This window comes from Macaca nemestrina, chromosome 12 (genome assembly GCF_043159975.1).
Source record: "Macaca nemestrina isolate mMacNem1 chromosome 12, mMacNem.hap1, whole genome shotgun sequence".
In the NCBI taxonomy this organism is placed as follows: domain Eukaryota; kingdom Metazoa; phylum Chordata; class Mammalia; order Primates; family Cercopithecidae; genus Macaca; species Macaca nemestrina.
In genome coordinates this window covers 15,741,679-15,768,779 of record NC_092136.1, presented here as the reverse complement: position 1 = coordinate 15,768,779, position 27,101 = coordinate 15,741,679, and the positions used below count along the sequence as shown (strand labels likewise).

The following is a 27,101-nucleotide window of genomic DNA, read 5'->3' as shown; positions in this document are numbered from 1 at the left end:
AGCCATGTTCGCGGCACTGTACTCCAGCCTGGGCGAGAGAGTGAGACGCTGTCTCAAAAATAAAAAGAAAAACAAACAAACAAAAAAGGATCTCAGAGAGATGAAGCCTGTGATTTGCTCAAAGTCACACAGTGATGTAAGCAGTATAGCAAATAATGTAAGATTCCAAAGCCCAAGTTAGTAAAAAGAGGATTATAGACGTGGTGGAACCTGTTGGCTGAGGGGCAAATGACTGACCTGTAACTGTCAGAGATTTATGGAGGGAAATGAGTGGCCAACAAAAATCCTCGTTTAGTGGGAGAGAGGTTGTTGGGTAATGACTGACTTGTAGCTGGAAGAAATCATCGGATTTTTATTCTTTTATTAAAGAAAAAAATTTTGAAATGCCTTCCATGTGCCAAGCACTGTGTAAGGTGGGAGACAACTACTCGGTGCAACCTCTGTCGGGCTGCTTTCCTCCGCTTTCCCTACCCCTAGGTTTCCCCCTGCCCAAACAGGATTTTGTGCTTCGTGGCTTGTCCAGGCAAGCAGGCCGTCGCGGGACCTAGACCTAGACAGTAACTCCCCCTCTCTTCCGGGCCTCCCTTCTCTTTCCTGCGCTGCAGGGGAGCAGGAAATCTGGGGCGAGATTCCCGCCGCGGACGCGCACTGCCGAAGCCAGGTCCCTCGACCTGTCGCTGCCCAGCGCGGGGGCGCAACCGCCACGCCTCCTCACCCCTCCCTCCGGCCTCACGAATAATGACGGCCGCCGCCCCTCCCACCCTTGGCGTCAAGTTCAAAACAATCCTTTGACTACAACTCCCAGAAGGCCGAGCGGCTTAGCGAGTGCACCCGCTCTCGGCTGTTCCGGCAAACTACACGTCCCAAAGGGCAGCGTGCGACCGCGTGTCCTGTCGTAGCGCAAGTGCGGAACTGCGTTTGTTTCCGGCGTGGGTCTGGGCAAGAACCGCTTGTAGTTTGGTTTGAGTTCTGCACTGGAGGACCTTCTGGGTTTACCTGTTGGGCTCCTGGCTGTGCAGGTGAGTTAAAAAAGGGCAGGAACGCAACTGTCGCCTCCTTGTGGTCCGGGGAGATTTTGGTGTCTGGGGAGGTTGGGACAAATGCTGAACCTAGAGCTGCAGTCCAGGATCAGAAATAATTCATATCGTTTCCTTGTCGTTTTCTAGTTTACGAAGTGCTTTTTTTTCCTCCCACAATTCCTATAAACACCAAGAACAACACTGTATTTGAGGAAGTGTAAGTGCTTTCCAGTCGACAGCTTCAAAGGTTCAGAGAAGTTAAGTGATTGTCTAAAGACACTACTAGTAGTTACAGAGCCGAGGCTTATGCTGTTTTCTGAGTTCAAACCCGGTGTTCTTTGCTTTGCATCCGTATTGCAGACGCCCTTTCCTGTTGACTAAGATGATTGGGGTCTGGGCATCTGTTACCTTCTCAAGTCTGGAGTTTACCAATAGAGTGATGGAGGGTGATATAATTAAATCTTCTGTCCATCTGTAGGTATGGTTTTTCTCTGATGTCTGAGACATTAATTCACGCAATGTATTGAGGTGTCTACAGTCTGTCAAGCTCTATTCTAAGTAGTATACAGTAGCAAACAAAAATGCCCAAGTCCTACATTTTGGGATGGGAAGGCGGGGAAAACATAGTATATAGTGAGACAGATGGTGATAAGAAATATGGAGAGAATTAAAGCAAGGTAAGGGGAAACATTCATTGTATGTTTTTGTTTTGTTTTGTTTTGAGACAGAGCCTAGCTCTGTTGCCCAGGCGGGAGTACAGTGGTGCGATCTTGCCTCACTGCAACCCTGCAACCTCCACCTCCCAGGTTCAAGTGATTCTCCTGACTCAGTCTCCTGAGTAGCTTGGACAACAGGCACTCACCACCATGCCTGGCTAATTTTAGTATTTTTTAGTAAAGATGAGATTTCACCATGTTGGCCAAGCGGGTCTTGAACTCGTGACCTCAGGTGATCTGCCCGCCTTGGCCTCCCAAAGTGCTAGGATTACTGGCGTGAGCCACCAGGCCTGGCCAATTTTTGCATTTTTTGTGGCGATGGGGTTTCACCATGTTGCCCAGGCTGGTCTTGTACTCTTGAGCTCAGGGGATCTGCCCAACTCAGTGCCCCAAAGTGCTGGGATTACAGGCCTAAGCCACTGTGCCTGGCCCATTGGATGATTTCTTTTCTTTTCTTTTTTTTTTTGAGATGGAGTCTTGCTCTGTTGCCCAGGCTGGCGTGCAGTGGTGCAATCTCGGCTCTCTGCAACCTCTGCCACCTGGGTTCAAGTGATTCTCCTGCCTTGGCATCCCAAAGAGCTAGGATTACAGGCACCCACCACCATGCTCGGCTAATTTTTTTTTTTTGTATGTTTAGTAGAGACGGGGTTCACCATGTTGGCCAGGCTAGTCTTAAACTCCCGACCTCAAGTGGTCCAGCCACCTCAGCTTCCCAAAGTGCTGGGATTACAGGCATGAGCCACCACACCTGGCCCCATTGGATGTTTTTGTAACAGAGGACTGACTTACAATTGGGTCTGATATTTAATTTGTGTTCTAGGCGCAGCAGCTACACAGAAGAGATGGGAGAAGAGGCTAATGATGACAAGAAGCCAACCACTAAATTTGAACTAGAGCGAGAAACAGAACTTCGCTTTGAGGTGGAGGCATCTCAGTCAGTTCAGTTGGAGTTGTTGACTGGCATGGCAGAGATCTTTGGCACAGAGCTGACCCGAAACAAGAAATTCACCTTTGATGCTGGTGCCAAGGTGGCTGTTTTCACTTGGCATGGCTGTTCTGTGCAACTGAGCGGCCGCACTGAGGTGGCTTATGTCTCCAAGGACACTCCTATGTTGCTTTACCTCAACACTCACACAGCCTTGGAACAGATGCGGAGGCAAGCGGAAAAGGAAGAAGAGCGAGGTCCCCGTGTGATGGTAGTGGGCCCCACTGATGTGGGCAAGTCTACAGTGTGTCGCCTTCTGCTCAACTATGCAGTGCGTTTGGGCCGCCGTCCCACTTATGTGGAGCTGGATGTGGGCCAGGGTTCTGTGTCCATCCCTGGTACCATGGGGGCCCTCTACATTGAGCGACCTGCAGACGTGGAAGAGGGTTTCTCTATCCAGGCCCCTCTGGTGTATCATTTTGGTTCCACCACTCCTGGCACCAACATCAAGCTTTATAATAAGGTCAGAGCCAGAGAAAGGTGAAGTGGAGGGAAGGGTTGCTATCAGGGTAGGAAAATGGGGAAGTTTACTAGTTTACACTGCATTTTCTCAGCTGGTATTTCTGCTGCATTACTTCAGAAAAGGCAGTTCCAAATATAAGTCAGTCTCAGATTGTTAAACATTTCTGTGAATCTATTCTTAGTAATTTGTTAGATTTTTACTTACGGCATAATACAGGAGGTAGAAGCAGCAACATAAAAATTAAATCCATGTTATGTTGTCAAAACTACAGCCATTAAAAGTGTCAGTTTTTCAGGCTGGGTGCAGTGGCTCATGCCTGTAATCCCACAACCTGGGAGGTTGAGGCAGGTGGATCACCTGAGGTCAGGAGTTGGAGAGCAGCCTGGCCAACATGGTGAAACCGAAACCTCATCTCTCCTGAAAATACAAAAATTAGCCGGGCGTGGTGGCCAGTGCCTGTAATCCCAGCTGTTCGGGAGGCTGAGGCAGGAGAATCACTTGAACCCGGGAGGTGGAGGTTGCAGTGAGCTGAGATCGCATCACTGCACTCCAGCCTGGGCAACAGAGTGAGACTCCATTTCCAAAAAAAAAAAAGTCATTTTTCTTATATCTAAAAGCACTTATTCTAAAGAGGAACAAAGTAGCCATGGGTTTGTCTGGGTTTTTTGTTCTTACCTGGATCCTCTCTTTTGCAGATTACATCTCGTTTAGCAGATGTGTTCAACCAAAGGTGTGAGGTGAACCGAAGGGCATCTGTGAGTGGCTGTGTCATTAACACCTGTGGCTGGGTCAAGGGCTCTGGTTACCAGGCTCTGGTGCATGCAGCCTCAGCTTTTGAGGTGGATGTCGTTGTGGTTCTGGATCAAGAACGACTGTACAACGAACTGAAACGGGACCTCCCCCACTTTGTACGCACCGTGCTGCTCCCTAAATCTGGGGGTGTGGTGGAGCGCTCCAAGGACTTCCGGCGGGAATGTAGGGATGAGCGTATCCGTGAGTATTTTTATGGATTCCGAGGCTGTTTCTATCCCCATGCCTTCAATGTCAAATTTTCAGATGTGAAAATCTACAAAGTTGGGGCACCCACCATCCCAGACTCCTGTTTACCTTTGGGCATGTCTCAAGAGGATAATCAGCTCAAGCTAGTACCCGTCACTCCTGGGCGAGATATGGTGCACCACCTACTGAGTGTTAGCACTGCCGAGGGCACAGAGGAGAACCTGTCTGAGACGAGTGTAGCTGGCTTCATTGTGGTGACCAGTGTGGACCTGGAGCATCAGGTGTTTACTGTTCTGTCTCCAGCCCCCCGCCCACTGCCTAAGAACTTCCTTCTCATCATGGACATCCGGTTCATGGATCTGAAGTAGAGATCAGCAGGAAGCCTTGCTGCCTGGGACATAGAGATCTTTTGGCCACCCCTAGAGGCAGATGGGCTGAGATAAGAGACTCTGTTGGGGCCACCTAACCAGTAAACTGTGGACTAGTAGAAGTTCATATTCTACCTCTAAAAACAGGTAGTGGTAACCTGACTCTTCTAATCTGGAACCAAAAGGAAAACCATGAGACTCTAATTGGTTGCTTAGACTACCTAAGATGCCACTTTGAATTCTCTAAGACCCTGGAGAATTGCATTTCTTTCACTGTGCTACTTTGTGGTTTTTAAAAATCAATGCTTTATATTCCATATAGGGTTCTTACCCATTTATCTAGGATGAAAGTGTGAATTAGAGGGACTCTTTCCAATAAAGTTCAAACTTAAAAATAATTTTAATAAATATTTTTGCCATGTCATAGAAGTTGGTATAATTTATTTTTTTTTCCTCTAAGTGTTATAGAAACATCATTGGAATGATTTATTGCTAAAATGCTTAGAGGAGGGGAAAAGCAAGAAACCTACCTGTGAGTCAAGTGAGTTTTTTTTTTTTTTTTTTTTTGTGACAGAGTCTCGCACTGTCACCCAGGCTGGAGTGCAGTGGCGCGATCTCGGCTCACAACCTCTGCCTCTTGGGTTCTAGCAATTCTCCTGTCTCAGCCTCCCAAGTAGCTGGGGTTACAGGTGCCTGCTACCACGCCCAGCTAATTTTTTGTATATTTTTTAGTAGAGACAGGATTTCACTATGTTGGCCAGGCTGGTCTTAAACTCCTGACCTCATGATCTGCCAACCTCGGCCTCCCAAAGTGCTGGGATTACAGGTGTGAGACTCTCTGCTTGCTCTGCTGCCCAGGCTGGAGTGCAGTGGCGCAATGTCGGCTCACTGCAAGCTTCACCTTCCGGGTTCACGCAATTCTCCTGCCTCAGCCTCCTGAGTAGCTGGGACCACAAGCGTCCGCCACCGTGCCCGGCTAATTTTTTTGTTTTGTTTTGTATTTTTAGTAGAGACGGGGTTTCACCATGTTAGCCAGGATGGTCTCGATCTCCTGACCTCGTGATCCGCCCACCTCAACCCCCCAAAGTGCTGGGATTACAGGCGTGAGCCACCGCGCCTGGCCCTGGCTGTGAGTTCTTATGATAGTTCCCCTTTCCTTTGCGCTTAGGTAAATAGATGGTAAATCTGCTGTCAGTGCTGGATTTACTGTGGGGAGTTAGAGTCTGGTGATAACCTTGGAATGAGATTTCATCATATCTAATCATTTTCCAGAGATAGCTCATTTTCCTTCCAGTACAGCTATCCTTCTTGTCTATTTGATTGGAACTAGGCCCTAAGTCAAAGTATAACTTGAGCTTTCAGGTGGTAAGAAGCTGGGAAAGCCCATTCTTTTCGATCTCTTGCAAATGATTGTTTGGTGTCCCTGGTTTGGACTTGGATTACTTAAGTATCTGATGCCATTCATCCATTCCTTCTTTCCATAAATGTTTACTGAGGACCTACTGTTTGTCAGGAGCCATTCTAGATGGGGAACAAGATAGACAAAAGTTTTATGGAGCTTACATTATAGAATAAACACATTTAAAAAGGCAAGTGCTATGCAGAGACTTAAATTTGGGGGATATGAGACAGAGTAACTAGAGGCTACTTTCGACTGGGTGGTCAGGAAAGGCCCTTCCTGAGCATACATTTTGGACTAAGACTCAAATGGCTGTGTGAAGTCTGGGGCAAAACCTTCCTAGTGAAAAAAAACTGCAAAACCCTAATAAAGGAACAAGCTTGGTGAGCTTGGTGAAGAGAAAAACCAGTGTGGTTGAAGCGTGGAACCAAGAGAGACTGTACAAGATGAGGCTGGAGGGGGCAGCAAAGACCAGATAATGTAGGGCTTTTGTAAACCGGGGTGAAGAATGGATTTTTTGGCCCAGGTGCTCTGGGTGGTGGCCACGCCTTTAACCCCAGCCACTCGGGAGGCTGAGAATTCCTTGAATCCGAGAGGTGGAGGTTGCAGTAAGCTGAGATTGCATCACTGCATTCCAGCCTGGGTGACAGAACGACACTCTGTCTCAAAAAGAACAGGGATTTTTTTTTTTTTTCTTTTTAGGAGATAGGGATCTCAGCCAGGTGTGGGGGCTCATGCCTGCAATCCCAGCACTTTGGGAGGCTGAGGTGGGTGGATCACTTGAGGTCAGGAGTTCGAGACCAGCCTGACCAACATGGTGGAACCCTGTCTCTACTAAAAATACAAAAAAAAAAAAAAAAAAAAAAAGCAAAAAATTAGCCTAGCGTGGTGGCATATGCCTGTAATCCGAGCTACTTGGGAGGCTAAGGCAGGAGAATCACTTGAACCTGGAAGGCGGAGGTTGCTGTGAGCCAAGATCACGCCACAGCACTCCAGCCTAGGCAGCAAGAGCGCAACTCCATCTCCAAAAGAAAAAAAAAAAGAGATGGGGGGTCTCACTATGTTGCCCAAGCTGGCTTTGAACTTCTGGGCTTAAGTGATCCGCCCATCTTAATCTCCTGAGTAGCTGGCACTACAGGCTCATTCCACAGTGCCTGGTTTAAGAATGGATTTTACTGTTAAGAGCAATGGGAACCAGTGGGGAGGGGTAGTTAAGTAGAGTAATTATTTGATCTCTTTTTTTTTTTGGAGGAGGGAGACGGAGTTTCACTCTTGTTGCCCAGGCTGGAGTGCAATGGTGCAATCTGGCTCACCGCACCCTCCGCCTCCCAGGTTCAAGTGAATCTCCTGCCTCAGCCTCCCGAGTAACTGGGATTACAGGCATACGCTACCATGCCCAGCTAATTTTGCATTTTCAGTAGAGATGGGGTTTCTCCGTGTTGGTCAGGCTTGTCTCGAACTCCCGACCTCGGGTGACCCACCCGCCTTGGCCTCCCAAAGTGCTGGGATTACAGGCGTGAGTCAGCGCGCCTGGCTGATCTCCTCCTTCCCATGCCTCTTTCCTTCCTTCCTTCCTTCTCGCTCTCTTTCTTTTTCTTTCCTTTCCTTTCTCCCTCCTTCCTGCTTTTTCTTTCTCTTTTTCTTCTCTTTCCTTCTTTTTTCTTTCTTATCATTCCTTCCCCTTCCTTCCTATTCCTTCCTTTCCTTCCCTCCCTTCCCCTCCTCTCTCCTTCCCTTCCCTCCCCCACCTTCCTTCTCTCCTTCTAAGTTTTGCTATGTCACCCAGGCTGGAGTGCAATGGCATGACCTCGGTGCACTGCAACCTCTGCCTCCCGAGTTCAAGTTATCCTCCTGCCTCAGCCTCCTGAGTAGCTGAGTAGCATGTGCCACCATGCTTGGCGAATTTTTGTATTTTTAATAGAGATGGGGTTTCGCCATGTTGGCCAGGCTGGTCTCGACCTCCTGACCTCAAGTGATCCATCCACCTCGGCCTCCCAAAGTGCTGGGATTAGCCTGGCTGATTACTTTAAATTTTGAAAAGATCACTGCTTTGCAGAGAGTGGGTTATAGGGCAAGTGTAGAAGCAAGGACAGGAATTAGGAGAGTTTTGTAAGAGTGTAAATGTGAGAACTGGTGGGGGATGAAATACTAGGGCAGTACAGGTAGAGCTGGTGAGAGGATATTCTGAAGGTAGGACTTCCTAATGGAGTGGTGAGGAAAACGATGGAATCAAGGATGCATCCTAGATTTTTTTTAACAAGAGACACTAGGTTAGACATGAGATTGGGGAAACTCAGGGAGTTGTCCCCTGCGGGACAAGGGAAACTTAGGGAGGGGGGAAGAAAATGTCAAGTTTTTTGGCAGTGTTAAATTTGAGCTATTAATTGTCCATGGGACGCGGAGGTTGCAGTGAGCTGAGATCGTGCCACTGCACTCCAGCCTGGGTGACAGAGCAGGACCCCATCCCCCCCTCCCCCACCAAAAAAAATGCAGGAGCGAAGGAGGTAGGATCCACAGCACAAAGGTAAGAACTACTCTTTAACACATAGACATTTCACAAGGACAGGAAGAAAGATAGCAGTATTTAAACACAAAGAAGTTGACCAGGAGCACTGACTCACACCTGTAATCCCAGCACTTTGGGAGGTTGAGGCAGGCAGATATCACTTGAGCTCAGCAGCTGGAGACTACCCTGGCCAACATGGTGAAACCCCATCTTTACTAAAAACACAAAAATTGGGAAATGCGTGTTCTAGCTTTCTGTGTGCTTAGGTGCCCAAGCTACTGAGGGTCTAAGTCTGGGCAGCCAGAGTGTGGTTAGCAAGATGAACAAAGATGCACAGATGAGAGGAGCGATTAACCAAAAGTTGATAGAAACTGGAGAAAGAGAACGCTTCAAAGAGTTGCTGAGAGCTAAATTAATTGAATGAGGCTGGAAGGATCAGTTGAAGGCACACTGTAAAGAGGTCATTAAAGAACAAGGACTCGAACACGTTACTGTTGATGACTTGGTGGCTGAAATCACTCCAAAAGGCAGAACCCTGGTACCTGACAGTGTAAAGAAGGAGCTAGAAAGAATAAGAACATTCCTTGCTCAGCATGCCAGCCATTAAGATTGAATTAGATTGTGTTGTTCTGTGGTTTTATTTCTGAAAGTAAAACTTGCCATAAATTAGAAAAGTTTCTCCAAATAAAATCTTTTTTTGTATGATGGTATAGTTTTCACTGATGATGTAGACATTGTATTGATTTTTTCCCCTAAATGTGTTATTTTAATAAATAGTTCATGAATTAAAAAAAAATAAAAATTAGCTGGGTGGGGTGGCATGTGCCTGTAGTCCCAGCTACTCTGGAGGCTGAGGCATGAGAATCACTTGAGCCTGGGAGATGGAGGTTGCAGTGATCCTAGATTACACCACTGTACTCCAGCCTGGGTGACAGGAGTGAAACCCTGTCTTAACAAAAACAAACAAACAAACATAAAGAGGTTGTTGGTTTGTTTGGTGCTAAAAGGCAGGGCATTCCTCTCTGATTGCTTCTAAACCCTAGGGCAGCATTTTGTCCTTATTTGCATGTTTATTTACTAGTGAGTTGAACTAAAAATGACCCAGTGGTTTGCCATCTATAGGCATGAGAAAATGCAACTGAAGACAATTTGGAAAAGTGTAGATAAGCTACGCTAGAAAAACTGTAAAGGGCCGGGTGCAGTGGCTTATGCCTGTAATCTCAGCACTTTGGGAGGCTGAGGTAGGAGGATCACTTGAGTCTAGGAGTTCGAGACCAGCCTGGGCAATATTTAGTGAGACCTCATCTATACAAAAATCTTAAAAAATTAGCCAAGCATGGTGGCACAGCTACTCAGGAAGCTGAGGTGGGAGGATTGCTTGAGAATGGAAGGGGGAGGTTGTAGTCAGCTGAGATAGCTCCACTGCACTCCAGCTGGGTGACAGAGCCAGACCCTGTCTCAGAAAAACAAAAACCTGTAAGGTATTAATCGATAAACATATTAAAGTAATTTGAAGTTTGAGTGGTCTGGATATCCCACTGTTTTAGCCTAGATTTTACTCTGGATACTTTTCAGAAGTAGCTGGCACTTTCAACTTTACGTTCTTCTATTAAACGTTCTTTCCAAGAAATACCTTGAGTGATCCCAAGGAAAACTGGACAAGTGGAATCTCGGTCTTTCAACTTTGGGATAGTGATTATACCTCTGTTAGTGCTCATCCACCTAAGAAAGCTTGCCAATCCAAGCTAGTATTCCAGGGGAGTTGAGTTCAGTTGGATGGTGGAAGACTGATTTTTTTTTTTTTTCCATTTAGCACTGTCTAGCCAAGAGACACCACTATTTACAAGTTCTTAGGAAGCTGAAAGTAAAAATGCCTAATTTGTGAAGTGGAGGAAATCAGGAAGTCTAAAAATCCAAGAAAAATATGCAACAGAAAAATGAAAGCTGACTTAAAGAAACATGGCTTACAGGTAGAAAATACCAATATCAGGTTAGGCACCCGGGCTCACGCCTGTAATCCCAACACTTTGGGAGGCCAAGGTGGGAGGATCATTTGAGGTCAGGAGTTCTGGACCAGCCTGGCCAACATGGTGAAACCCCATCTCTACTAAAAATAGAAAAATTAGCCGGGTGTGGTGGCGCATACCTGTGATCCCAGCTACTGGGGAGGCTGAGGCATGAGAATTGCTTGAACCAGGGAGGAGGAGGTTGCCATGAGCTGAGATCGTGCCACTGCACTCCAGCCTGGGTGACGGCGTGAGACTCCCTCTCAAAAAATCAAAAATGAAATACCAATATTGTATCTTCAATAATGCCTTAAATTTACCTTTCATATGATCTGAAGAGGTTTTTGTTTTGTTTTGTTTTGTTTTAAGACGGAGTCTTGCTGTGTCCCAGCCTGGAGTGAAGTTGTCTGATCTCGGTTCACTGCAACCTCTGCCTCCTGGGTTCAAGCAATTCTCCTGCCTCAGCCTACCGAGTAGCTAGGATTACAGGCGCCCCCCACCATGCCCGACTGATTTTTGTATTTTTAGTAGAGACGGAGTTTCACTATGTTGGCCAGGGTGGTCTCGAACTCCTGACCTCGTGATCCGCCCGCCGTGGCCTCCCAAAGTGCTGGGATTACAGGCGTGAACCACCACGCCAGGCCAGGTCTAAAGAGTTTTAAAAATACAAAGTCGTTATAAAGAACTCTCAAGTGTGTTGCAATAAATGCTGGTTTGACGCTGTTAACAAGAATAAACTAGAATTGATAATATATACCATGTCAGAGAAGGAACTAGACTCCAGAAAACAGGAGAAGGTAGTTCTCCTTTACCTTGCTGCCTAATACTAAAGTGTCAGAACCACAGTAAAGCCAGCAACATTTGAGACCAAACCCGAGGACAGGCAGGATTTTACAGACAGGTGAGGGGCCTCGGCTTCAGGGAAGTGGCTCGTGAAACACCTTTCTGAGGGGCCATTATGTAATAGCCAGAGTTGCTTTCCAAAAAAGAAACAGCCTCGAACTGAACGGGGAGAGAACACGTGGCATTGCTATTGGGTTCACAGCTGTCTTGGGCTAATGAGGGCAAAGCGTAGCACTGTGACCTATGCAGAGTGAGCTCGCCAGGGACCTAGAGAACCTTTTGCTTCCAGCTTTGTATTCTCGGATTGGGTGAGGTGAGGGATGCGGGCGCCCACTCCACCTGTGGCAGTGGGAAACTAATGGAATTCAGAGAGTTCACCTCCCGGCTCGCACGCCGGGTGCGGGAGCGTGCTGCCACCGCCTCAGGTCGCGCGCTCCTTAGGCTTCCCTCTCACGGTTAGCGCTACGGCTCCAAGGCTGGCGCCTGCTCTTCTTTATCTCCCTCCCCGGCCCTTGGCAGGAGACTCGCCCTACAATGGCTCTTCAAGTCCGGGCGTCCCCTTCATGTGGGACCAAAGCCCAGAGCATTCCATCATCCTGGATTCTGCCTGGACCAGCGACCTCGCCGGACTGAAGATTTCTCCGCAAGATTGTTTTAAATAAAGTTTTCGCCGTCTGGAAAAAAAAAAAAAAAAAAAAGGAGGTGGGAAGGAGAAAAGGCAGGCCTAGTCGCCAAATGGTTGGCCAATCCGCCGCGAAGGGGCTGAAGCAGGAAGCGGCGAAACTCCGTCAGTAATTGGCTGCGCTAGAAGCCTGTCTGGACTGTACCACCTCACTGGGAGAGGGGTTGCTGAATTCGAGAAGGTGGCTGCTTGCTTTTGAGTACTTCCAGTACACACACATAATTCTTTTCTTCTTTCCGAGAGTTTTTGCTTGGATTCAGTGGGAATACAACAGGACGCAGGAGAAGGGAAGACTCGCCTGGCCATTTCCTCATTCCTGACTCCTGTGCATTAGGCCAATCCCTGTCTCTTAGTCGTCCCCGCAACCCCACGGCCTTACGTGCGCGCTCTCGTCTCCTCGAGTGCGTACGACGCTGTGTTGCTGCAGCCAATCAGAACGCGAGGTCGCCCCGGTCGCCAGGGTTCGCGCGCACGCCCCAGATCGGAGTCGGGGTGGGGGCTATGGGTGAATGGGAGAGTGAGCGGGGGTGGGCGCGGCAGCGCGAGCCGCATGAATGAGACAAACGTGCGCCGCGCGAGACGTCGCGCGAGCCCGGACCAGGGAACCAATGGGAACGCTGGAAGGGTTCGAGACCCGGCACTGAGGGCAACGGCCGCGCGCCGGCTCCGAGTCGAGCGTCGCCTGGCGGGAGCGCGCGGCAGCGGGGCGGGCGTGGAGCGTGCGGGGGCCGCGCGCTGCTTCTCTGAGGCAGGACGGCAGTGCCGGGAGGCGGCGGTGACAACGACGGTGGTGGTGACGAGCACCGAGCTCGGGGGTGAGTGCCGAGGACACCGGTGCCTGCGGAACCGGAAGTGCCGGACCAGTGAGGTGGGAGGGGAGGGTGACCTCTAGGGAAGGGGGACCGACGACGGGGAGGGGGTTAAGGCCCCATTTCTCCTCCGGGCCGGGTCTTCCAACCGCGGCGGGACCCGTGGGCCCTGGAAACGGACGACGAGTAGAGGCCGGGGATCCACGGCCACCAGGGCTCGGAAAGGGTTAGAGCCGGCCACTCAGCTCGAGACCACGGTCCCCGGTGCCTGGCGCCCAGCCGCCGCCCCTTCCGCCCCCGGCCCTGCGCCCTCGGGCTCTGCGGTCCCCGCTGCCCGCTCTCTCAACCTTGGTGGGCCTGGCCGCCGTGGATTCCTTCTCCTCGGTTTCAGCGGTCGTCAGTCCTGCCCGAACGGGTGATTCTCTTTGCCCCCGTCCGGTGGTGGGGACCGGGGGCTGTTTCCCTTTTACCGCTCTGCGGTTCTATTCCCTCGCTCCACTCTGCTGATACTTATTTTGGCTCAAGCTTCATTCTGTTACCTGTTCTCTCTCACCCGTCCGCGTCCTCCTCCTGCCGCCACCAGCCGAGTGCTCCATGCTTTTAGTACTTTGTACTTTTTAAAGTGGAACTCGAATGCGTTTGTCAATATTTTACCTATGTAAATTTCTTTTTGGGGCAGGGAGGTGGAAAGTGTTTTACCCACTTGGCCAAATGAAACACTGAAATAAGAAGTAAGAAAGTTGCTAAAAGTTATGAAGGCAGTTGTAGGGTCACATATATGTTATACTCTAGACTATTTTTCTGCCTTGGATTCTTCACTTCCTGGTTAATGCCATCTTGAGCAAGTTGATCTAACATTTTCATATCATCCTTTTATCTCAGTATTCCTCTGTCCTGGATCAAATATCTTCAGAATGCTCATTATCACCCTTTCTATAAACTTAATGTTTACAAAATTATATTGCCATGTATTTTACGATCTCGGTATATAATGATAACACCCACATTAAACTTCTTGGCTCTTTCTCCCATACCTTGACATGTGAATTATTCCATGGTACCTCCATTACTGTGTATTTAGATTTACTCTATTACTGTTACACCACTTATTTCAACAAAAAATAGTTGTGTTGTCCTTGGTACTGCTGGTATCCACCTGTTTAAGGAAATACCTGTATTAAACCTTATTAAAGCCTTCAAACCACATATCCTGTATTGTTTTACATATACATATTTCCATTTCATAGTTTACTCTGTGCCTCAATATGGCATACATATTATTATTATTATTTTTTTCTGAGACGGAGTCTGGCTCTGTCGCCCAAGCTGGAGTGCAGTGGCTGCGTTCTTGGCTCACTCCACCTCCCGGGTTCAAGCGATTCTTGTGCCTCAGCCTCCCTAGTAGCTGGGATTTCAGGCGTGCGCCATCACGCCCTGCTCATTTGTTTGTATTTTTAGTAGAGACAGGGTTTTGGCATGTTGGCCAGGCTGGTCTCGAACTCCTGACCTCAAATGATCTGCCCGCCTCAGCCTCCCAAAGTGCTGGGATTACAGGCATGAGCCACCGCGCCTGGCCGGCATACATATTCTTGTTTACTTTTTTGATACTAGTATGGATTCGGACTCTTGACTCTGATGAACCACGCTCACCCTTGTGGTTTCATCCTACTATCTGCAGCATATCCTTCTGCTAAGAATTGGTTCATCTTTATTTATACGCAGTAAATTCTTAGGCTTTATGGTTTCCCTTCTATTGTGTAGCCCCCCCAAGCATCTCAGATGTGGATCTCTTTTGTATTCCCAGTATTATACTCCCAAAATTGCATGGCCTTTCATGACTCTGTATTGCTATGTCAGTATTAGTCCATGTGACTTTTTTCCTGTGGAAAATATATGAAATAATATATAGTATCTAAATGATATTCTACTCTAGATAAAATTTAGTGTAATTTTCCATCTTTTCTAGTCTTTGGGATTTTGAGGGAAAAGTTTCTTTAATAGTACATATTGGCTGGGCAGGGTGGCTCACACCTGTAATCCCAGCACTTTGGGTGAGTGGGCAGATCACCTGGAGGTCAGGAGTTCGAGACCAGCCTGGGCAACATGGTGAAACCCCCATCTCTACTAAAAATACAAAATTAGCTGGGCGTGGTGGTGCCCTCCTGTAATCCCAACTGCTCAGGAGGCCAAGGCAGGAGAATTGCTTGAATCGGGGAGGTGGAGGTTGCAGTGACATGCACTTCAGCCTGGGTGACAGAGGGAAACTGTTTAAAAAAAACAAAGTACAGATTGTCTACAAACCAAGAATTTGCTTTTGTTAACAAAGTTACCGAGGCCTACATTCCAAATGTTAGGCTTTGATTCCTGTAGGAAACTGAGAGTTAAATAATCATTAAATCAGGGACTAGAGAGGATTTATGTTTTCTAGGACTATAACAATTTCTTAGAATTTCTGGGCGCTCACTGTATTCTAATACTGCTGTTTGGCCCTCTGAAACTCACATTTTAAAGAAAGAAATGAATCATAAGGGAAGGCACCTTTGCTTTCCATGCCACAGGTGAGAGAGGAAGCGGTAAATTATAGGACACATTTATATTTTGTTATCTGAATCTTCTGAATTTTTTTTTTTCTTTTCTTTTTTTCTTTTTTGAGACACAGTCTTGCTGTGTCGCCCAGGCTGGAGTGCAGTGGCTCACTGCAACCTCTGCCTCCTGGGTTCAGGTGATTCTCCTGCCTCAGCCTCCTGAGTAAGCTGGGACTACAGGCGCCTGCCTGGCTAATTTTTGTATTTTTAGTAGAGAAGGGAATAAAACTACTTTTAAAATTCTAACTTAAAATTTTTGGCTTGCAGATTCCAAGTTATCATCGCTGGGCAGGTAGTGGATGAAAAGGTAGAAAGGGTTTGTGTCACCAAAGGGGCATGTGACCTCTTGGGTTCTGAACCTCAAGTGATTCAGTGGAATGTCCTCAGGCATTCTGTAGCCTTCAATTTTAAAGAGTGGATAAGGGACTGCGTCACCAGATAATGTGAGTAAAGTGCTTTGAGATCACCAGATGAAAAGCATCTTATAAAATCCTAAGATGCTGGTGTTAGTTTGTTACTGTCATCAACAGAAGTCATTGTTATTCTTAATCATATTGGGCAGGTGGGGCTCAATTACCTTAGGCCAATATAGGAATAATAAACTGTTGAATTGGGAAAAAAGGACCAACCCTATGCTTTATTCAGTTTCTCATAGAGGGCATCATGCCTTTCTATGCAAGAACATTTCTTACCCAGTGTTCTAATGGGTGATTCCAGAAGACCAAAAATCAGCCTCTGCCTCTTCAGGATTGTAACTAAAAAGCATAGAGGAGCAAGAGAAACACACAGAGAAAGAAAATGAGACTTGCTTTCCTAATTTTGAGGTTAATTTTTTCTTTTTTCACTATAGCAATAAACATTCTTCTTGTCCAAAGAGAAATCTTTGTTCTAGGACCGCCCTTCACTGCTGTGCCCTTGTTTGTGGTTTTAATATTCTTGGTATTTGTTACTACCATCTCTGTCAGGTGAGATGGGCCCATTACAAGAACTAGTCCTTTGATGACCTTTGACCAGATTAAGCCATGTTCTCCTTCCAGTCTGAACAGAGCAAAGGATTCTGAATCAGTTTTCCTCCCAATTCAGAGTCCTTTCTTACCCACATACTTGTAAGTGAAATGGAAAACAGTCTTTCTTTCAGAAAGTACTTTTTAACAGCAGCCTGTGGAATTTTAGCCTTGGTGTCTAAGAAATACCCTGAAAGAATTCTCTGATAAAGATACTTGTTTTTCTCCAGGTGAGGCACAATAACCCGGTTGAACTCTGCATCTGGAAAGCTGAAGACTGAAGAAAGATAAGAGACATTGACTAGTCTGGAAACAGGGACATCTTTGGAACTTCGTTTTCATCCACAGTAAACTTTTTAAGTGTCATCAAGTGGAATTCATTTCTTCATCTTATTCTGCCTATTGGGAAGAACATGGCTTCAAGGATTTTAAGTTTCCCTTTAGTTTTACATGAACTCTGTAGGAAACAGAGCGCTTAAAGGGCTTGAGAATTACAAGAGATTGAAGACAGACAAGCTTGCCCTGTTTTCCTTCCCCTTCAAAGAAAAGGATTTACAACTCAAACTTACAACAGTTGTTATCCAGCTTTAGCCATTAAGAGAGAAATAAACCACCATTGCCAGACTACAAGCCCTGGTGAAGTCAGGGTGTGGGAGTGGTGGCATTGAGAAGACTACCTAAAAGAGACAAAGACTGCAGTAAACACAACTCCTCTTTAAAAGTTGGAAGGGGCCTCAGGTTCCTTCTTGGATTGAAATAGAAACACAGGGCACGCCTCTTTTAGGTGCAGCTCACATTTTATGGAACTGTAGTTGTGGAGGTACTATAGTATCTCCTCAGAAGAATTTTTCTTTGCCCAAAGTTTTTTTTGCCATACCCTGATATTCTCCCCTTCTTTTGAAGACCTGCCTCCATCCATGAGCTGTATCTTGATCTGTCTGACTGTCCATGTTTTCCGCCTGCAACCATTTGCATGTGTACAGCCTACTGTTTGTCTCCAATTTTTAAACTGTACAAGTTGTGTTTCTTAATCTTCCCTTCTGCCTTGTTCTGGAGAGGTGGTTATTCATCATTTGGAATCACCTTTCCCCCTCCCATGTGCTTTCCTTCATTTGAGATCTTTTGACCTTTGGCTTTATTTGGGAGGGGGAAGGGTGATAAAGTTTTCTGTTTCCCTGGTTTCCTTTTGTACTCCTTTCTGTTGCTTCCCTCCTCCCATTTTCTTGTCTGTTCTGCCGCTGTGTGGGCCTGGGCTATGCGGCAGGGCAGATTTCCCATCAGAGCTCCAACATGCCCGCAGAGTCTGGAAAGAGATTCAAACCCAGCAAGTATGTCCCGGTCTCTGCAGCCGCCATCTTCCTAGTGGGAGCTACAACACTCTTCTTTGCCTTTACGTGAGTTTTCTCCCAGCAGGGATGTTTGGGTGGGTGGATACTCCATGGGAAGTGAGGAGGTATGCTTTCTCTTGAGTTTTGCAAAGCCAAGTGACTGAGATGGCTCAGTGTCTGGTACAGGTAAATCCAAATCCCAGAGATATGTAAGAAAAGTGAGAAAAAGCCTGTCCTTTCAGCCTTGTTACACATTTTACTGAAATTCTGCCGAATCTTCTACCTACCCTTTCCTCCTTTATTTTGGAATCATAGATGTCTTCATATTTTTCTACCCGGCTCCATCATTAGATGATCCTAAACTAGGAAGGAAGTGGGAGGAAACCACCAGAGAGGCTTAAAGCAGTTTAAGCAGTCAATTCTATGAGAAAGAGAACTAGACTAGACTAAAGGCTTTTTTTTTTTTTTTTTTTGAGACAGCATTGCTCTGTCACTCAGGCTGGAGTGCAGTGGCGTGGTCTCAGCTCACTGCGACCTCCGCCTCCCGAGTTCGAGCGATTCTCCTGCCTCAGCCTCCTGAATACCTGGGATTAAAAGTGCCCACCACCATGCTGCACTAATTTTTGTATTTTCAGTAGAGATGGGGTTTCACCATATTGGCCAGGCTGGTTTCAAACTCCTGACCTCAAGTGATCTGTCTACCTCGGTGTGAACCACCGTGCTTGGTTGACTAAAGGCTTTTTAAATGCTAATGGCTTTTTTCCAGGATGTCTGAAGCTTAGGTTTGAGATTGTGGAAACTGAGAGTACTGGAAAATTTCAGAATTGATTTATAAGATATACCAATGAGACAGTTTTGGCTTTTAGTGTTACCCAGATGATTTTCTTTGTACTCTTAAGAGCAGAAGCCTGGAGAAGTGAAGGCCACTGAGAAAGGAAAGGGTAAGTTGTATTTGGGAAGAGAGTCCAAAAAGAGTCCCTTTATGTTAGTTTCTGCTGAGGGAATGACAGTAATTCTCCCATTACTTGGTTCTGTTGGGAAAAGCAGTTGGTATGAAAAAATTTCCCATTTAGGATCTAGGATCTGCATCATTCTCACTTTGATCTTCAGACTTTGTTCATTTACTTGTTATTGGAAGAGACTGAGTGATTTACCCTTCCCTTTTTCCTCAGTTTTTTTTTTTTTTTTTTTTTTTTTTTTTAAGCTCTTGACCATCTGGAAAGCATCCTTGCTGTTACCTGTTTATAAATTAACATGCACCAGGCTTCTGAGCCTATACTGTTGAGTCATTGATTTAGCGCTCTAGTTGCAGCTCTTGGAATCGTCAGAGCATGCTGGATCTTCTGGGAAGTTACTTTCATGGTTCAGGCTCAAACCTAGTTGAGAAGTGCCATTTAGGGCAACATAAGGTTGCTGGAAAGAGGAAGAAAGTGAATTGAAGTGGTAGGGAATAAAAACACTTGGGCTCATTGAAGTAGAGATTGTTGGGGTGGAGGCAGTTATACACAGAAGTTAAATCTGAGGTAGAAGGGAAGGAAAACCCCCCATATTGAGCTTTAGAAGTCAAAAGATATTCTGAAAAATGTGAGTCACATTGTCTAAAGAGTCAGCAAAGTAATACTGATATATTTTTCTAGTTTTTAAACAAGGAGGGAAAGAATCACTATCTAAGGCATGAACACCATCCTACTTCTCACCTCCTCTGAAGCGGAGAAATTGTAGATTTTTTGGCCCCCAGCTCTGAGCCTGAGCATACCTGCTGGAGGCTCTCAAGGATCTAGAGACAGTGCTGCTCTTCTCTGACTTAATATTTTCTTCATAATCTTTTTCTCTTGCTTAAACTCAACATGTTCAGTGTTCTGTCCTTCTTCATGTATTTACTACCAGAAACGGGTGAGTCTTTGGTGTCAGAACTTGTTTTGGTTTTTGCTAATATGGCCAGTAAGTAGAATCAAAATTTTAACAAAGGGACATTTATATTATATCTTAGTATCCTTGTAGCAATTTTGATTCTGGGTCAAGAAGGGGATGTACAAGACCACTTTTGATACCCTTAGCTCTGCTCAACTGGGGAGGGTCTATTTTCCTTTAAGAGACAGAGCCTTCGGAGAAGGAAATTGAGGGGACTAAGTGATTTCTGTCTTTCAAACTCCCTCTTCTTGAGATAGGGCAAGCAGAATCCTTGTTTTTAATTTGCTAATCTGGAACCATTGAAGTGTTTGACTGGTTATACCAGTTTGCCTACAAAGAGTTGTCCTGACATAGGCATTTTCTCAGCTGATAGTTGAAGCTGTTTAACCTACTTTCCCATTCCCTGGTGCCAGTAAAGTAGGAACCCTCCTTATTCCATGGTCTCTTAACTCTAGGAAAGAGGATTTTGGAGGACAATATTGAGCCTATTTGGAATTATTGCCTCTCATCCAAAGTTAGAAGAACCCCAAGTCATAGCTGGAGTTCCTTCCCCCTGGCGTTAGTTTCCACAGAACCAATTTCTGGGTTCCCTCTTTTCTTATGCATCTCCCCTGTTCACCTTGTGGGGGCATAAACACTGTTTATCTTACTCTAGCACCTAGCTCTGGTAATTCTGAAATTCTCATCTCTTCTCCATCTGACTAGAGTATTTCCTCTATAAGCGTATATCTGGGCCGAGGCACCACTGTTCTTAAAAACTATCCTATCATGTATTCTACCTCTTTTGAGGTTCAGTTCCTTGGAGAATCCCCTGTTTAAAACCATACACAACCTAAAAAAGAGTTCAGGGTTTCAAATGGAGAGGCAAGAGGAAAGCTCTCTGAACTAGCTCCTGTGTGGGGCTGTAAATCTGTAACTACTCTATCATCCTCCTGTTCTCTTCACTAGGCTACAACTAGCTACATTATTAGAAGCCCCAGGTGAGAATTACTTTGGGATCTAGAGGACTGTGAGTAGGAGGGAGAGTCCCTTTCAGGTAACAGACATAATTAGTGGAGGCATGTAGGCTTCAACTAATTAGGAACAATTTACCTTCCATGTTTCTTTAAGTTAGGGAAAGCTATAAGCAGAAATTACCAGTTGAGTTTGCATCAAAGAAATAGTGATCTTCTGCCCTAGAGAATCTTGAACAGAACAATTGAGGCCTTCCTCCTGGAACCCTAATCCCTCTCATTCCCTGAATTTGTCCAGCACTAAAACTAAGGAATGGTGTGGATCCTGTCTTAATTCTTTTCCGTTTTCACTATTTGAGAGGCAGAGTGTCTGCTGAAGTAACCTTCTACCTCCCAGTTAGTTGCTAGACTTCATTTAGGATAACTACTTCGATGCTTATCTATCTTAGTTTAATCTCCTTTTTTGACTGGCAGAGGGGCAGTGCTAGGTAAGTGGGATAAGCACTCTTTGGGGGAGGTTAGGAGATCGATTCTGGTAAAGTCTATTAACCTTTGTGGACCTAAGTTTTTCCTGTCTGTAAGGAGAACGTTGACCTACAGCAGTTTGTTTAAGCAACATGACCCTTTTTCAAATTAAATCTTATGTACCAAAAAAAAAAACCCATAAAAAGTAGGGCTGCTCTGGTTCAAGTAAGACTGGCATGTAGAGGCCCAGCCCCTTGGTATCGCCTCTTTACCCTGTAGGATCCCCTGAGACCTTCTGGTGCTCCTGGTAACACCATTTGGAATCACTTTGAATTGTATCTTGTTTAAAGTCTTATCAAACTGTGAATTAGTCCATTTAAGGTCTTATTTTATCCATTTCTAAAGCTGGTGGGGAGGGGGCAGGGATAAGATCTCTGCTTCACGTGATTTTTTTTTTTTTTGAGATTGAGTCTTACTCTGTCACCAGGTTGGAGTATGGTAGTGTGATCTTGGCTCACTGCAACCTCCGCCTCCTGGGTTCAAGCGATTCTCCTACCCCAACCTCCTGAGTAGCTGGAATTACAGGCGCCTGCCACTACGCCCAGCTAATTTTTGTATTTTTAGTAGAGATGGGGTTTCACCATAATGGCCAGGCTGGCCTCAAACTCCTGACTTCAGGTGATCCACCAACCTCGGCCTCTCAGAGTGCTGGGATTACAGTCGTGATCCACTGCGCCTGGCCACTTCAAGTGATCTTCTAAGGGAAGGATAAAGTCAGAATTGTCTGGAAATCCATGATGGTCTTCTCAGGCTCCCATCTATGATATAGCTTGTGGCTTTTCAGTTTCTGCCTCAGTCCTCTTCCAACCCTTTTACCCACAGGAAGTTGGCCAACCTCCATGTATTTCTCTCTGCCCGCCCCCCAACCTGCAGAGGTATTAGCACTTGATTTGAGTGGGAGCAGCCTTGTGATTTAGCACATTAATGGAGCAGTGGTTGTTCCTTTTCCTTCTCACATTGTTTTCTTATCCAGGAATAAGTGCCCAGGTCCTACGTCTCACATTCAGCTGGTTGAAAGTCTGGGTTACAGAGGTACCACAAATCAGGTGTTTTCAGAGAAACTGGATTGCCTACCTGTAAAGGGAGAAATTGTTTTCTCATAGAATCTTGAGGAAAGCATTTCTAAATGAGGATCCCCATGGGCAGGAAGTGGAACATTCATTTCAGCCTTCTCTCATCAACAGGGAACACTAGTCATATGCTCAAGCAATATGCTGGGCATGAGTGGAATGCATAGACCTATTCTTTAGGAGCTTAGTGTCTCTGTTTTAAGTGTCCTTGAATCCCTAGTATTTCAGATAGGGGAAGGTAGAGCTGGAATAACTGATGATGATGGTAATGATGGTGATAGTTAATAATGTTTTCTTTTGTCTTCTGTCCACTGAATGCTCAGTATCAAGCCAGCTAGTTTAAAAAGAATTCTAGCACTTTGGGAGGCCGAGATGGGTGAATCACGGGGTCAGGAGATCAAGACCACCCTGGCTAACACGGTGAAACCCCATCTCTACTAAAAATACAAAAAAATTAGCCGGACGTGGTGGTGGGCACCTGTAGTTCCAGCTAATCAGGAGGCTGAGACTGGAGAATGGCATGAACCCAGGAGGCGGAACTTGCAGTGAGCCGAGACTGTGCCACTGCACTCCAGTCTGAGTGACAGAGTGAGACTCCATCTCAAAAAAAAAAAAAAAAAGAATTCTAGAGACTGGGAGCAGTGGCTTACACCTGTAATCCCAGTACTTTGGGAGGCAGGGGTGGGAGGATTGCTGAGCCCAGGAGTTTGAGACCAGCCGGGCCAACATAGTGAGACCTGTCTCTACAAAAAACAAGCAAAGTCAGCTGGTCATGGTGGCATGTGGCATGTACCTGTAGTCCCAGCTACTTGGGAGGGTGAGGCAGGAGGGTTGCTTGAGTCTGGGGGGCGATTTCAGTGAGCCAAGATCACACCACTGCACTTCAGCGTGGGTGACAGAGCAAGACCCTGTCTCAAAAAAAATGAATTCTAATACATTTTGAGTGAAGATCTTTCTCCTTCATTCTCATATTTGTACTATGTAGCTGAAGTAACAAGGTGGAGAGTTTCATGTGGATTACCTAAGGCCTTGCGTAGCAAAGTATTGATTGAGGCAGGAATAAAATCCAAAGATTCCTGACTCCTACTTTGTGTTTCTTTCTAAGAACTTAACCATTTTTTTGTAATAGGATGCTTAGGGAGTGCTAGGAAACAGGGTTTCAGGAGTGTGGATATTGGAATCCATTCTCCCAATTTTATTTTTATTTTGTTTTATATATTTATTTTGAGACGGAGTTTCACTCGTATGCCCAGGCTGGAGTGAAGTGGTGCGATCTCGGCTCACTGCAACCTCTGCCCCCCGGGTTCAAGCTATCCTCTTGCCTCAGCCACCTGAGTAGCTGGGATTACTGGTGCTCACCACCATGCCCGGATAATTTTTGTATTTTTAGTAGAGACGGGGTTTTACCACGTTGGCCAGGCTGGTCTCGAACTCCTGACCTCAGGTGATCCACCTGCCTTGGCATCCCAAAGTGCTGGGATTACAGGCGTGAGCCACTGTGCCTGGCCCCATTCTCCCAATTTTGTTTGGCCTTGAAAATAGGAGTGCTGAATGGATGGGCAGAAGAACCTGTTCTACCTGAGATGGTATAGGTCTGGTAGTCCTGTCAATGAGTCAGCCAGCCTTCTGGGCTATGGCCACTCCCTAGGCTTTAGAGCTTTGTGATTATTGCCATAGTCTAAGGACGAGCCCCAACAACTCCTGTTCTGAGCTCTGGCCTCATCTTCCATCAAAGGCAACAGATTCAGACAGGCCACTTGGGGTGGTCACCTAGGAATCTGGCAAAGTACCGTAGCAACAGAAAGCCTCTCCTTAAATCAAGCAGAATTTGGGATATGGCAAGAACAGGCTCTGCTCACACATGCCTCTCCTTGGTGGGGTGTTCCTTACAGTGCTGATTGGAAGCAATGGTTCTGTGAATCTAGGAGCAAATATTGCCCATGAAGTTGTTATTTGCATCATTTCTAGATTCTGGCACTGTGGGGGCAGACTTCATTTTGGCAACAGATACTGGAATTCCATTCCAGGATTACACACTTTATCTGGAACAAGTTGATATCCAGAAGGTTGTAGGGGTAAAGTTCATCATCCAGGGGTAAGAAATTGAGTTGCTTTGCTTAAAAATGAAACTGGCCGGGCATGGTGGCTCATGTCTGTAATCCCAGCACTTTGGGAGGCCGAGGCGGGCAGATCGCTTTGAGCTCGGTAGTTGAGACCAGCCTGGGAAACATGGTGAAACCCTGTTTCTACAAAAAATTTAGCCGGGCGTGGTGGTGTGCATCTGTAGTCCCAGCTCCTCAGGAGGCTGGGGTCGAGGATCACTTGAGCTCAGGAGTTTGAGGCTGCAGTGGGCTGTGATCTTGCCACTGCACTCCAGCCTGGGCAAGAGAGCGAGACCCTGTCTCAAAAAACAAAACTGAAGAAAGAGTTGAGTCAGAAAGATTGACATGAGCCTGCAAATGGTTTCATATCTTGTTCTTATTCTCGTTAGTTTCCCTCAGGGATGGAAACTAAGGTGAATATTTCTTTCAGAAGCTCAAGAGGCCACAGTGGCCAGTTGTAGGAATGAGACTTTTAAATCATGGGCACCTCAATGTTCTGAGGATTTAATTTCTTTTTCCCTTCTAATTATCTTCCCAGGCAGTAGGAGTCAAGTGAGTCACCCTTTCTCCTCTTCCCCAGGCGGAAATTGAAGTGACAACTTAGTACTAGGGAGGGGCTCTGACCTGGATGACTGGTTTTCAGTTTCTCTCCCTCCCTCTTAAGGAACCTAGGATATCAGGCTTTGGGGTGAGGCAGTGCAGGAACTCTTCTTTTTGCTTATATTCCACTCCAAACCCTGCCAATGTATGGAGATATCTTTTCTGAACCAAAGAACTCATAGAGGAAGAAGCTTCCATGGGGGGCTTTCTTTGAGGATAGTATAGAACTGTGACTGAAGGTCTGTTTAGTCCCTATAATTGAGGCCCTCGCTCCAGCTTCATTATTTTGTCTTCTAACTGTGTACTGACACATCAAGAGAATCAAACAGCTAATTGATATTTACTATCTAAAAAGCCTGGCATATAATAAATATTAAAAACTTTTTTAAATGAATGGCTGAATGGAATTTGAATAAATAGATGGTGGTGGTAAAGATTTGTGAGATGCTTTGTGACAGTTTTGTCTCTTATCTTTAGTTTACTTATATCTCGTTAAGGAACTGAGTTCCTCCAAACTGCTCTGAGTCAGTGTCAGGGCTGTGCTTTTGTTTTGGTGGGTGCAGATATCTTTTCTTCACAGAATCCAGGACTGCTGTGGATTATTTCTCTGGAATCATATGCTGTCTTGTCCTCCTGTCCTCTTCTTCCTTTCCTTCAGTGAGTTCTTCCTTTCCTTTGACTGGTCCAGATAAAGGGGACAAGGACAGATGCTGTCCTCATTCTGGAGATTAAGTTCTCAGCCACAAAGTAGATTAGAGTATTTAGCCACTGTCTTGATAGTGGGAAGTTCTCCCTGAGCTGTGACGAGAGTGTTTGATACTACTGACAAAACAAGCAGCACATCATGTTTTTCCAAAACTTCCAGCTCCTAGGAAATCAGCAGAGAAAGGAAGAGCTCTTGAAGCATTCCTATGTAGATTCATATCCTGAAAGAAACTGAGTTTAATTCTGGACTAGAGAATTGTTTTTTGGTCAAGAAAAGTTACCTTGAAGCATGTCTCTTGAGTTGATTGCTGTGGAATACTGGGTATGTTTGGATAGTTTCTTTTTCCTACAAAATTGAGGACTTCTTTGGTCTGATAGTCTCTATCCTCCCCCATTCCTGCTTCATTTTTAGACATCAAAGAGTTTACTTCTGTGTCTTGATATCCATTCTCATCTGTGTGTTTTAAAAGAATTTCCCAACCTTAGGAACTGCCCTCTAGTTGAATAAACTCTCAGGCATATCCAATACAATGAAGAAACTTTAGGCACTTAAGTGGTTCAGAGTCACCTGGCAAGGGGGAGCGGGGGCTAGAGAGGTAGGTGGTATCCCATGCTTTGGGCCAATGTGCAGGTCAGTGGGACATAGCTGGGATCGCGAAACCTCAGGCTGCTCCAGAGAAGGGAGTGTAGCTGGTATCAGTTACATACTTAGTACCTAGTTCTCATGTCTGGTTAGAAAGGAGATAAGGACAGATCTCAAAACATGTGGCAAGATCCACAGGGTAAGAATGAATCTGAAGCACAAAGACTTTAGTGCAAGGGGTTAAGATGGGAGAGATTCTGAGTCTTGTACTTTTATCTAAAGTGAGCAGTTCCCATAGGAAGCTAGACTCACTTGGTGGGAAAGATAAAGATAATAGTTTGGGGTGGCAAGGGTAAACCACACAAGATTTATCTATAGGTAGGGGGCTAAGTCTTTACTGATTTTTGTATGTATGGTTCGTGTCCAAAATATTAGAGGCAACCCCTCATTTTCTTTATTGTCTGTGCAGGTGTCCAGGACTAAGCCTGTATGTGTCACCTGCAGTGCCCATCTACAATGCAATTATGTTTCTCTTTGTGTTGGCCAACTTCAGCATGGCCACCTTCATGGACCCAGGGATTTTCCCTCGAGGTAAGATCTGCTTCTGTCTTAGAAGCACCTTACACTGCCTTTGAAAAATAATGATTTGGCCCTACGCAGTTGATCTTGGGCCTTAAGAGTCCTGGGATTTTGGGATATGAAAAATAATGATTTGGGCATACGCTGTTGATCTTGGGCCTTAAAGTCCGGGGATTTGGGGATACTTTTATCCTCCTCTGATGATGAAAATCAGGTCAGGGCCTTCAGGAATATATGTCATAACTTCTAGTCCTATGATTCACTTTGGGTCAAATCTTTGAGTTTTAGTTATTTGTTCAGCAGAAATTTATTTAAAGCATATGGGTTGGATGCTATTTTTAGGTACAGTAATACCCACAGT

General features: G+C 45.8%; 2 protein-coding genes and 1 pseudogene across 6 annotated transcripts in view; all 3 read left to right on the top strand.

Annotated features, from left to right (window-relative positions):
* The first annotated feature begins 164 nt into the window (after nucleotides 1–164).
* On the top strand, nucleotides 165–4,979 carry LOC105496068 (cleavage factor polyribonucleotide kinase subunit 1). 3 transcript variants are annotated; one of them, XM_024797378.2, is made up of 5 exons: nucleotides 607–1,019; nucleotides 1,167–1,236; nucleotides 1,380–1,497; nucleotides 2,556–3,183; nucleotides 3,879–4,979. In XM_024797378.2, exons 4-5 carry the CDS (start codon nucleotides 2,578–2,580, stop codon nucleotides 4,548–4,550), a joined length of 1,278 nt encoding a protein of 425 aa, XP_024653146.1. In that variant the 5' UTR covers nucleotides 607–1,019; nucleotides 1,167–1,236; nucleotides 1,380–1,497; nucleotides 2,556–2,577; the 3' UTR covers nucleotides 4,551–4,979. The 3 variants fall into 3 exon arrangements, with proteins under 3 accessions (XP_011764408.1, XP_024653146.1, XP_011764407.1); XM_011766106.3 differs by lacking the exons at nucleotides 607–1,019; nucleotides 1,167–1,236; nucleotides 1,380–1,497 and adding an exon at nucleotides 165–557; XM_011766105.3 differs by lacking the exons at nucleotides 1,167–1,236; nucleotides 1,380–1,497 and having other exon boundaries at nucleotides 608–1,019.
* A 126-nt stretch (nucleotides 4,980–5,105) lies between these two features.
* On the top strand, nucleotides 5,106–9,200 carry LOC139357443 (transcription and mRNA export factor ENY2 pseudogene; annotated as a pseudogene).
* A 3,448-nt stretch (nucleotides 9,201–12,648) lies between these two features.
* LOC105496070 (zinc finger DHHC-type palmitoyltransferase 5) overlaps nucleotides 12,649–27,101 on the top strand; it is a 33,886-nt gene continuing 19,433 nt past the window's right edge. The window contains exons 1-3 of one of the 3 annotated variants that reach the window (XM_011766107.3): nucleotides 12,649–12,801; nucleotides 16,615–17,778; nucleotides 26,631–26,752. In XM_011766107.3, the coding sequence (XP_011764409.2) occupies nucleotides 17,675–17,778; nucleotides 26,631–26,752 (226 nt within the window). In that variant the 5' untranslated portion in view covers nucleotides 12,649–12,801; nucleotides 16,615–17,674. Of the gene's footprint in view, nucleotides 12,855–13,080; nucleotides 13,211–16,614; nucleotides 17,779–26,630; nucleotides 26,753–27,101 lie in introns of those variants that run through there. The other 2 variants (XM_011766108.3, XM_011766109.3) reach the window with 2 other exon arrangements.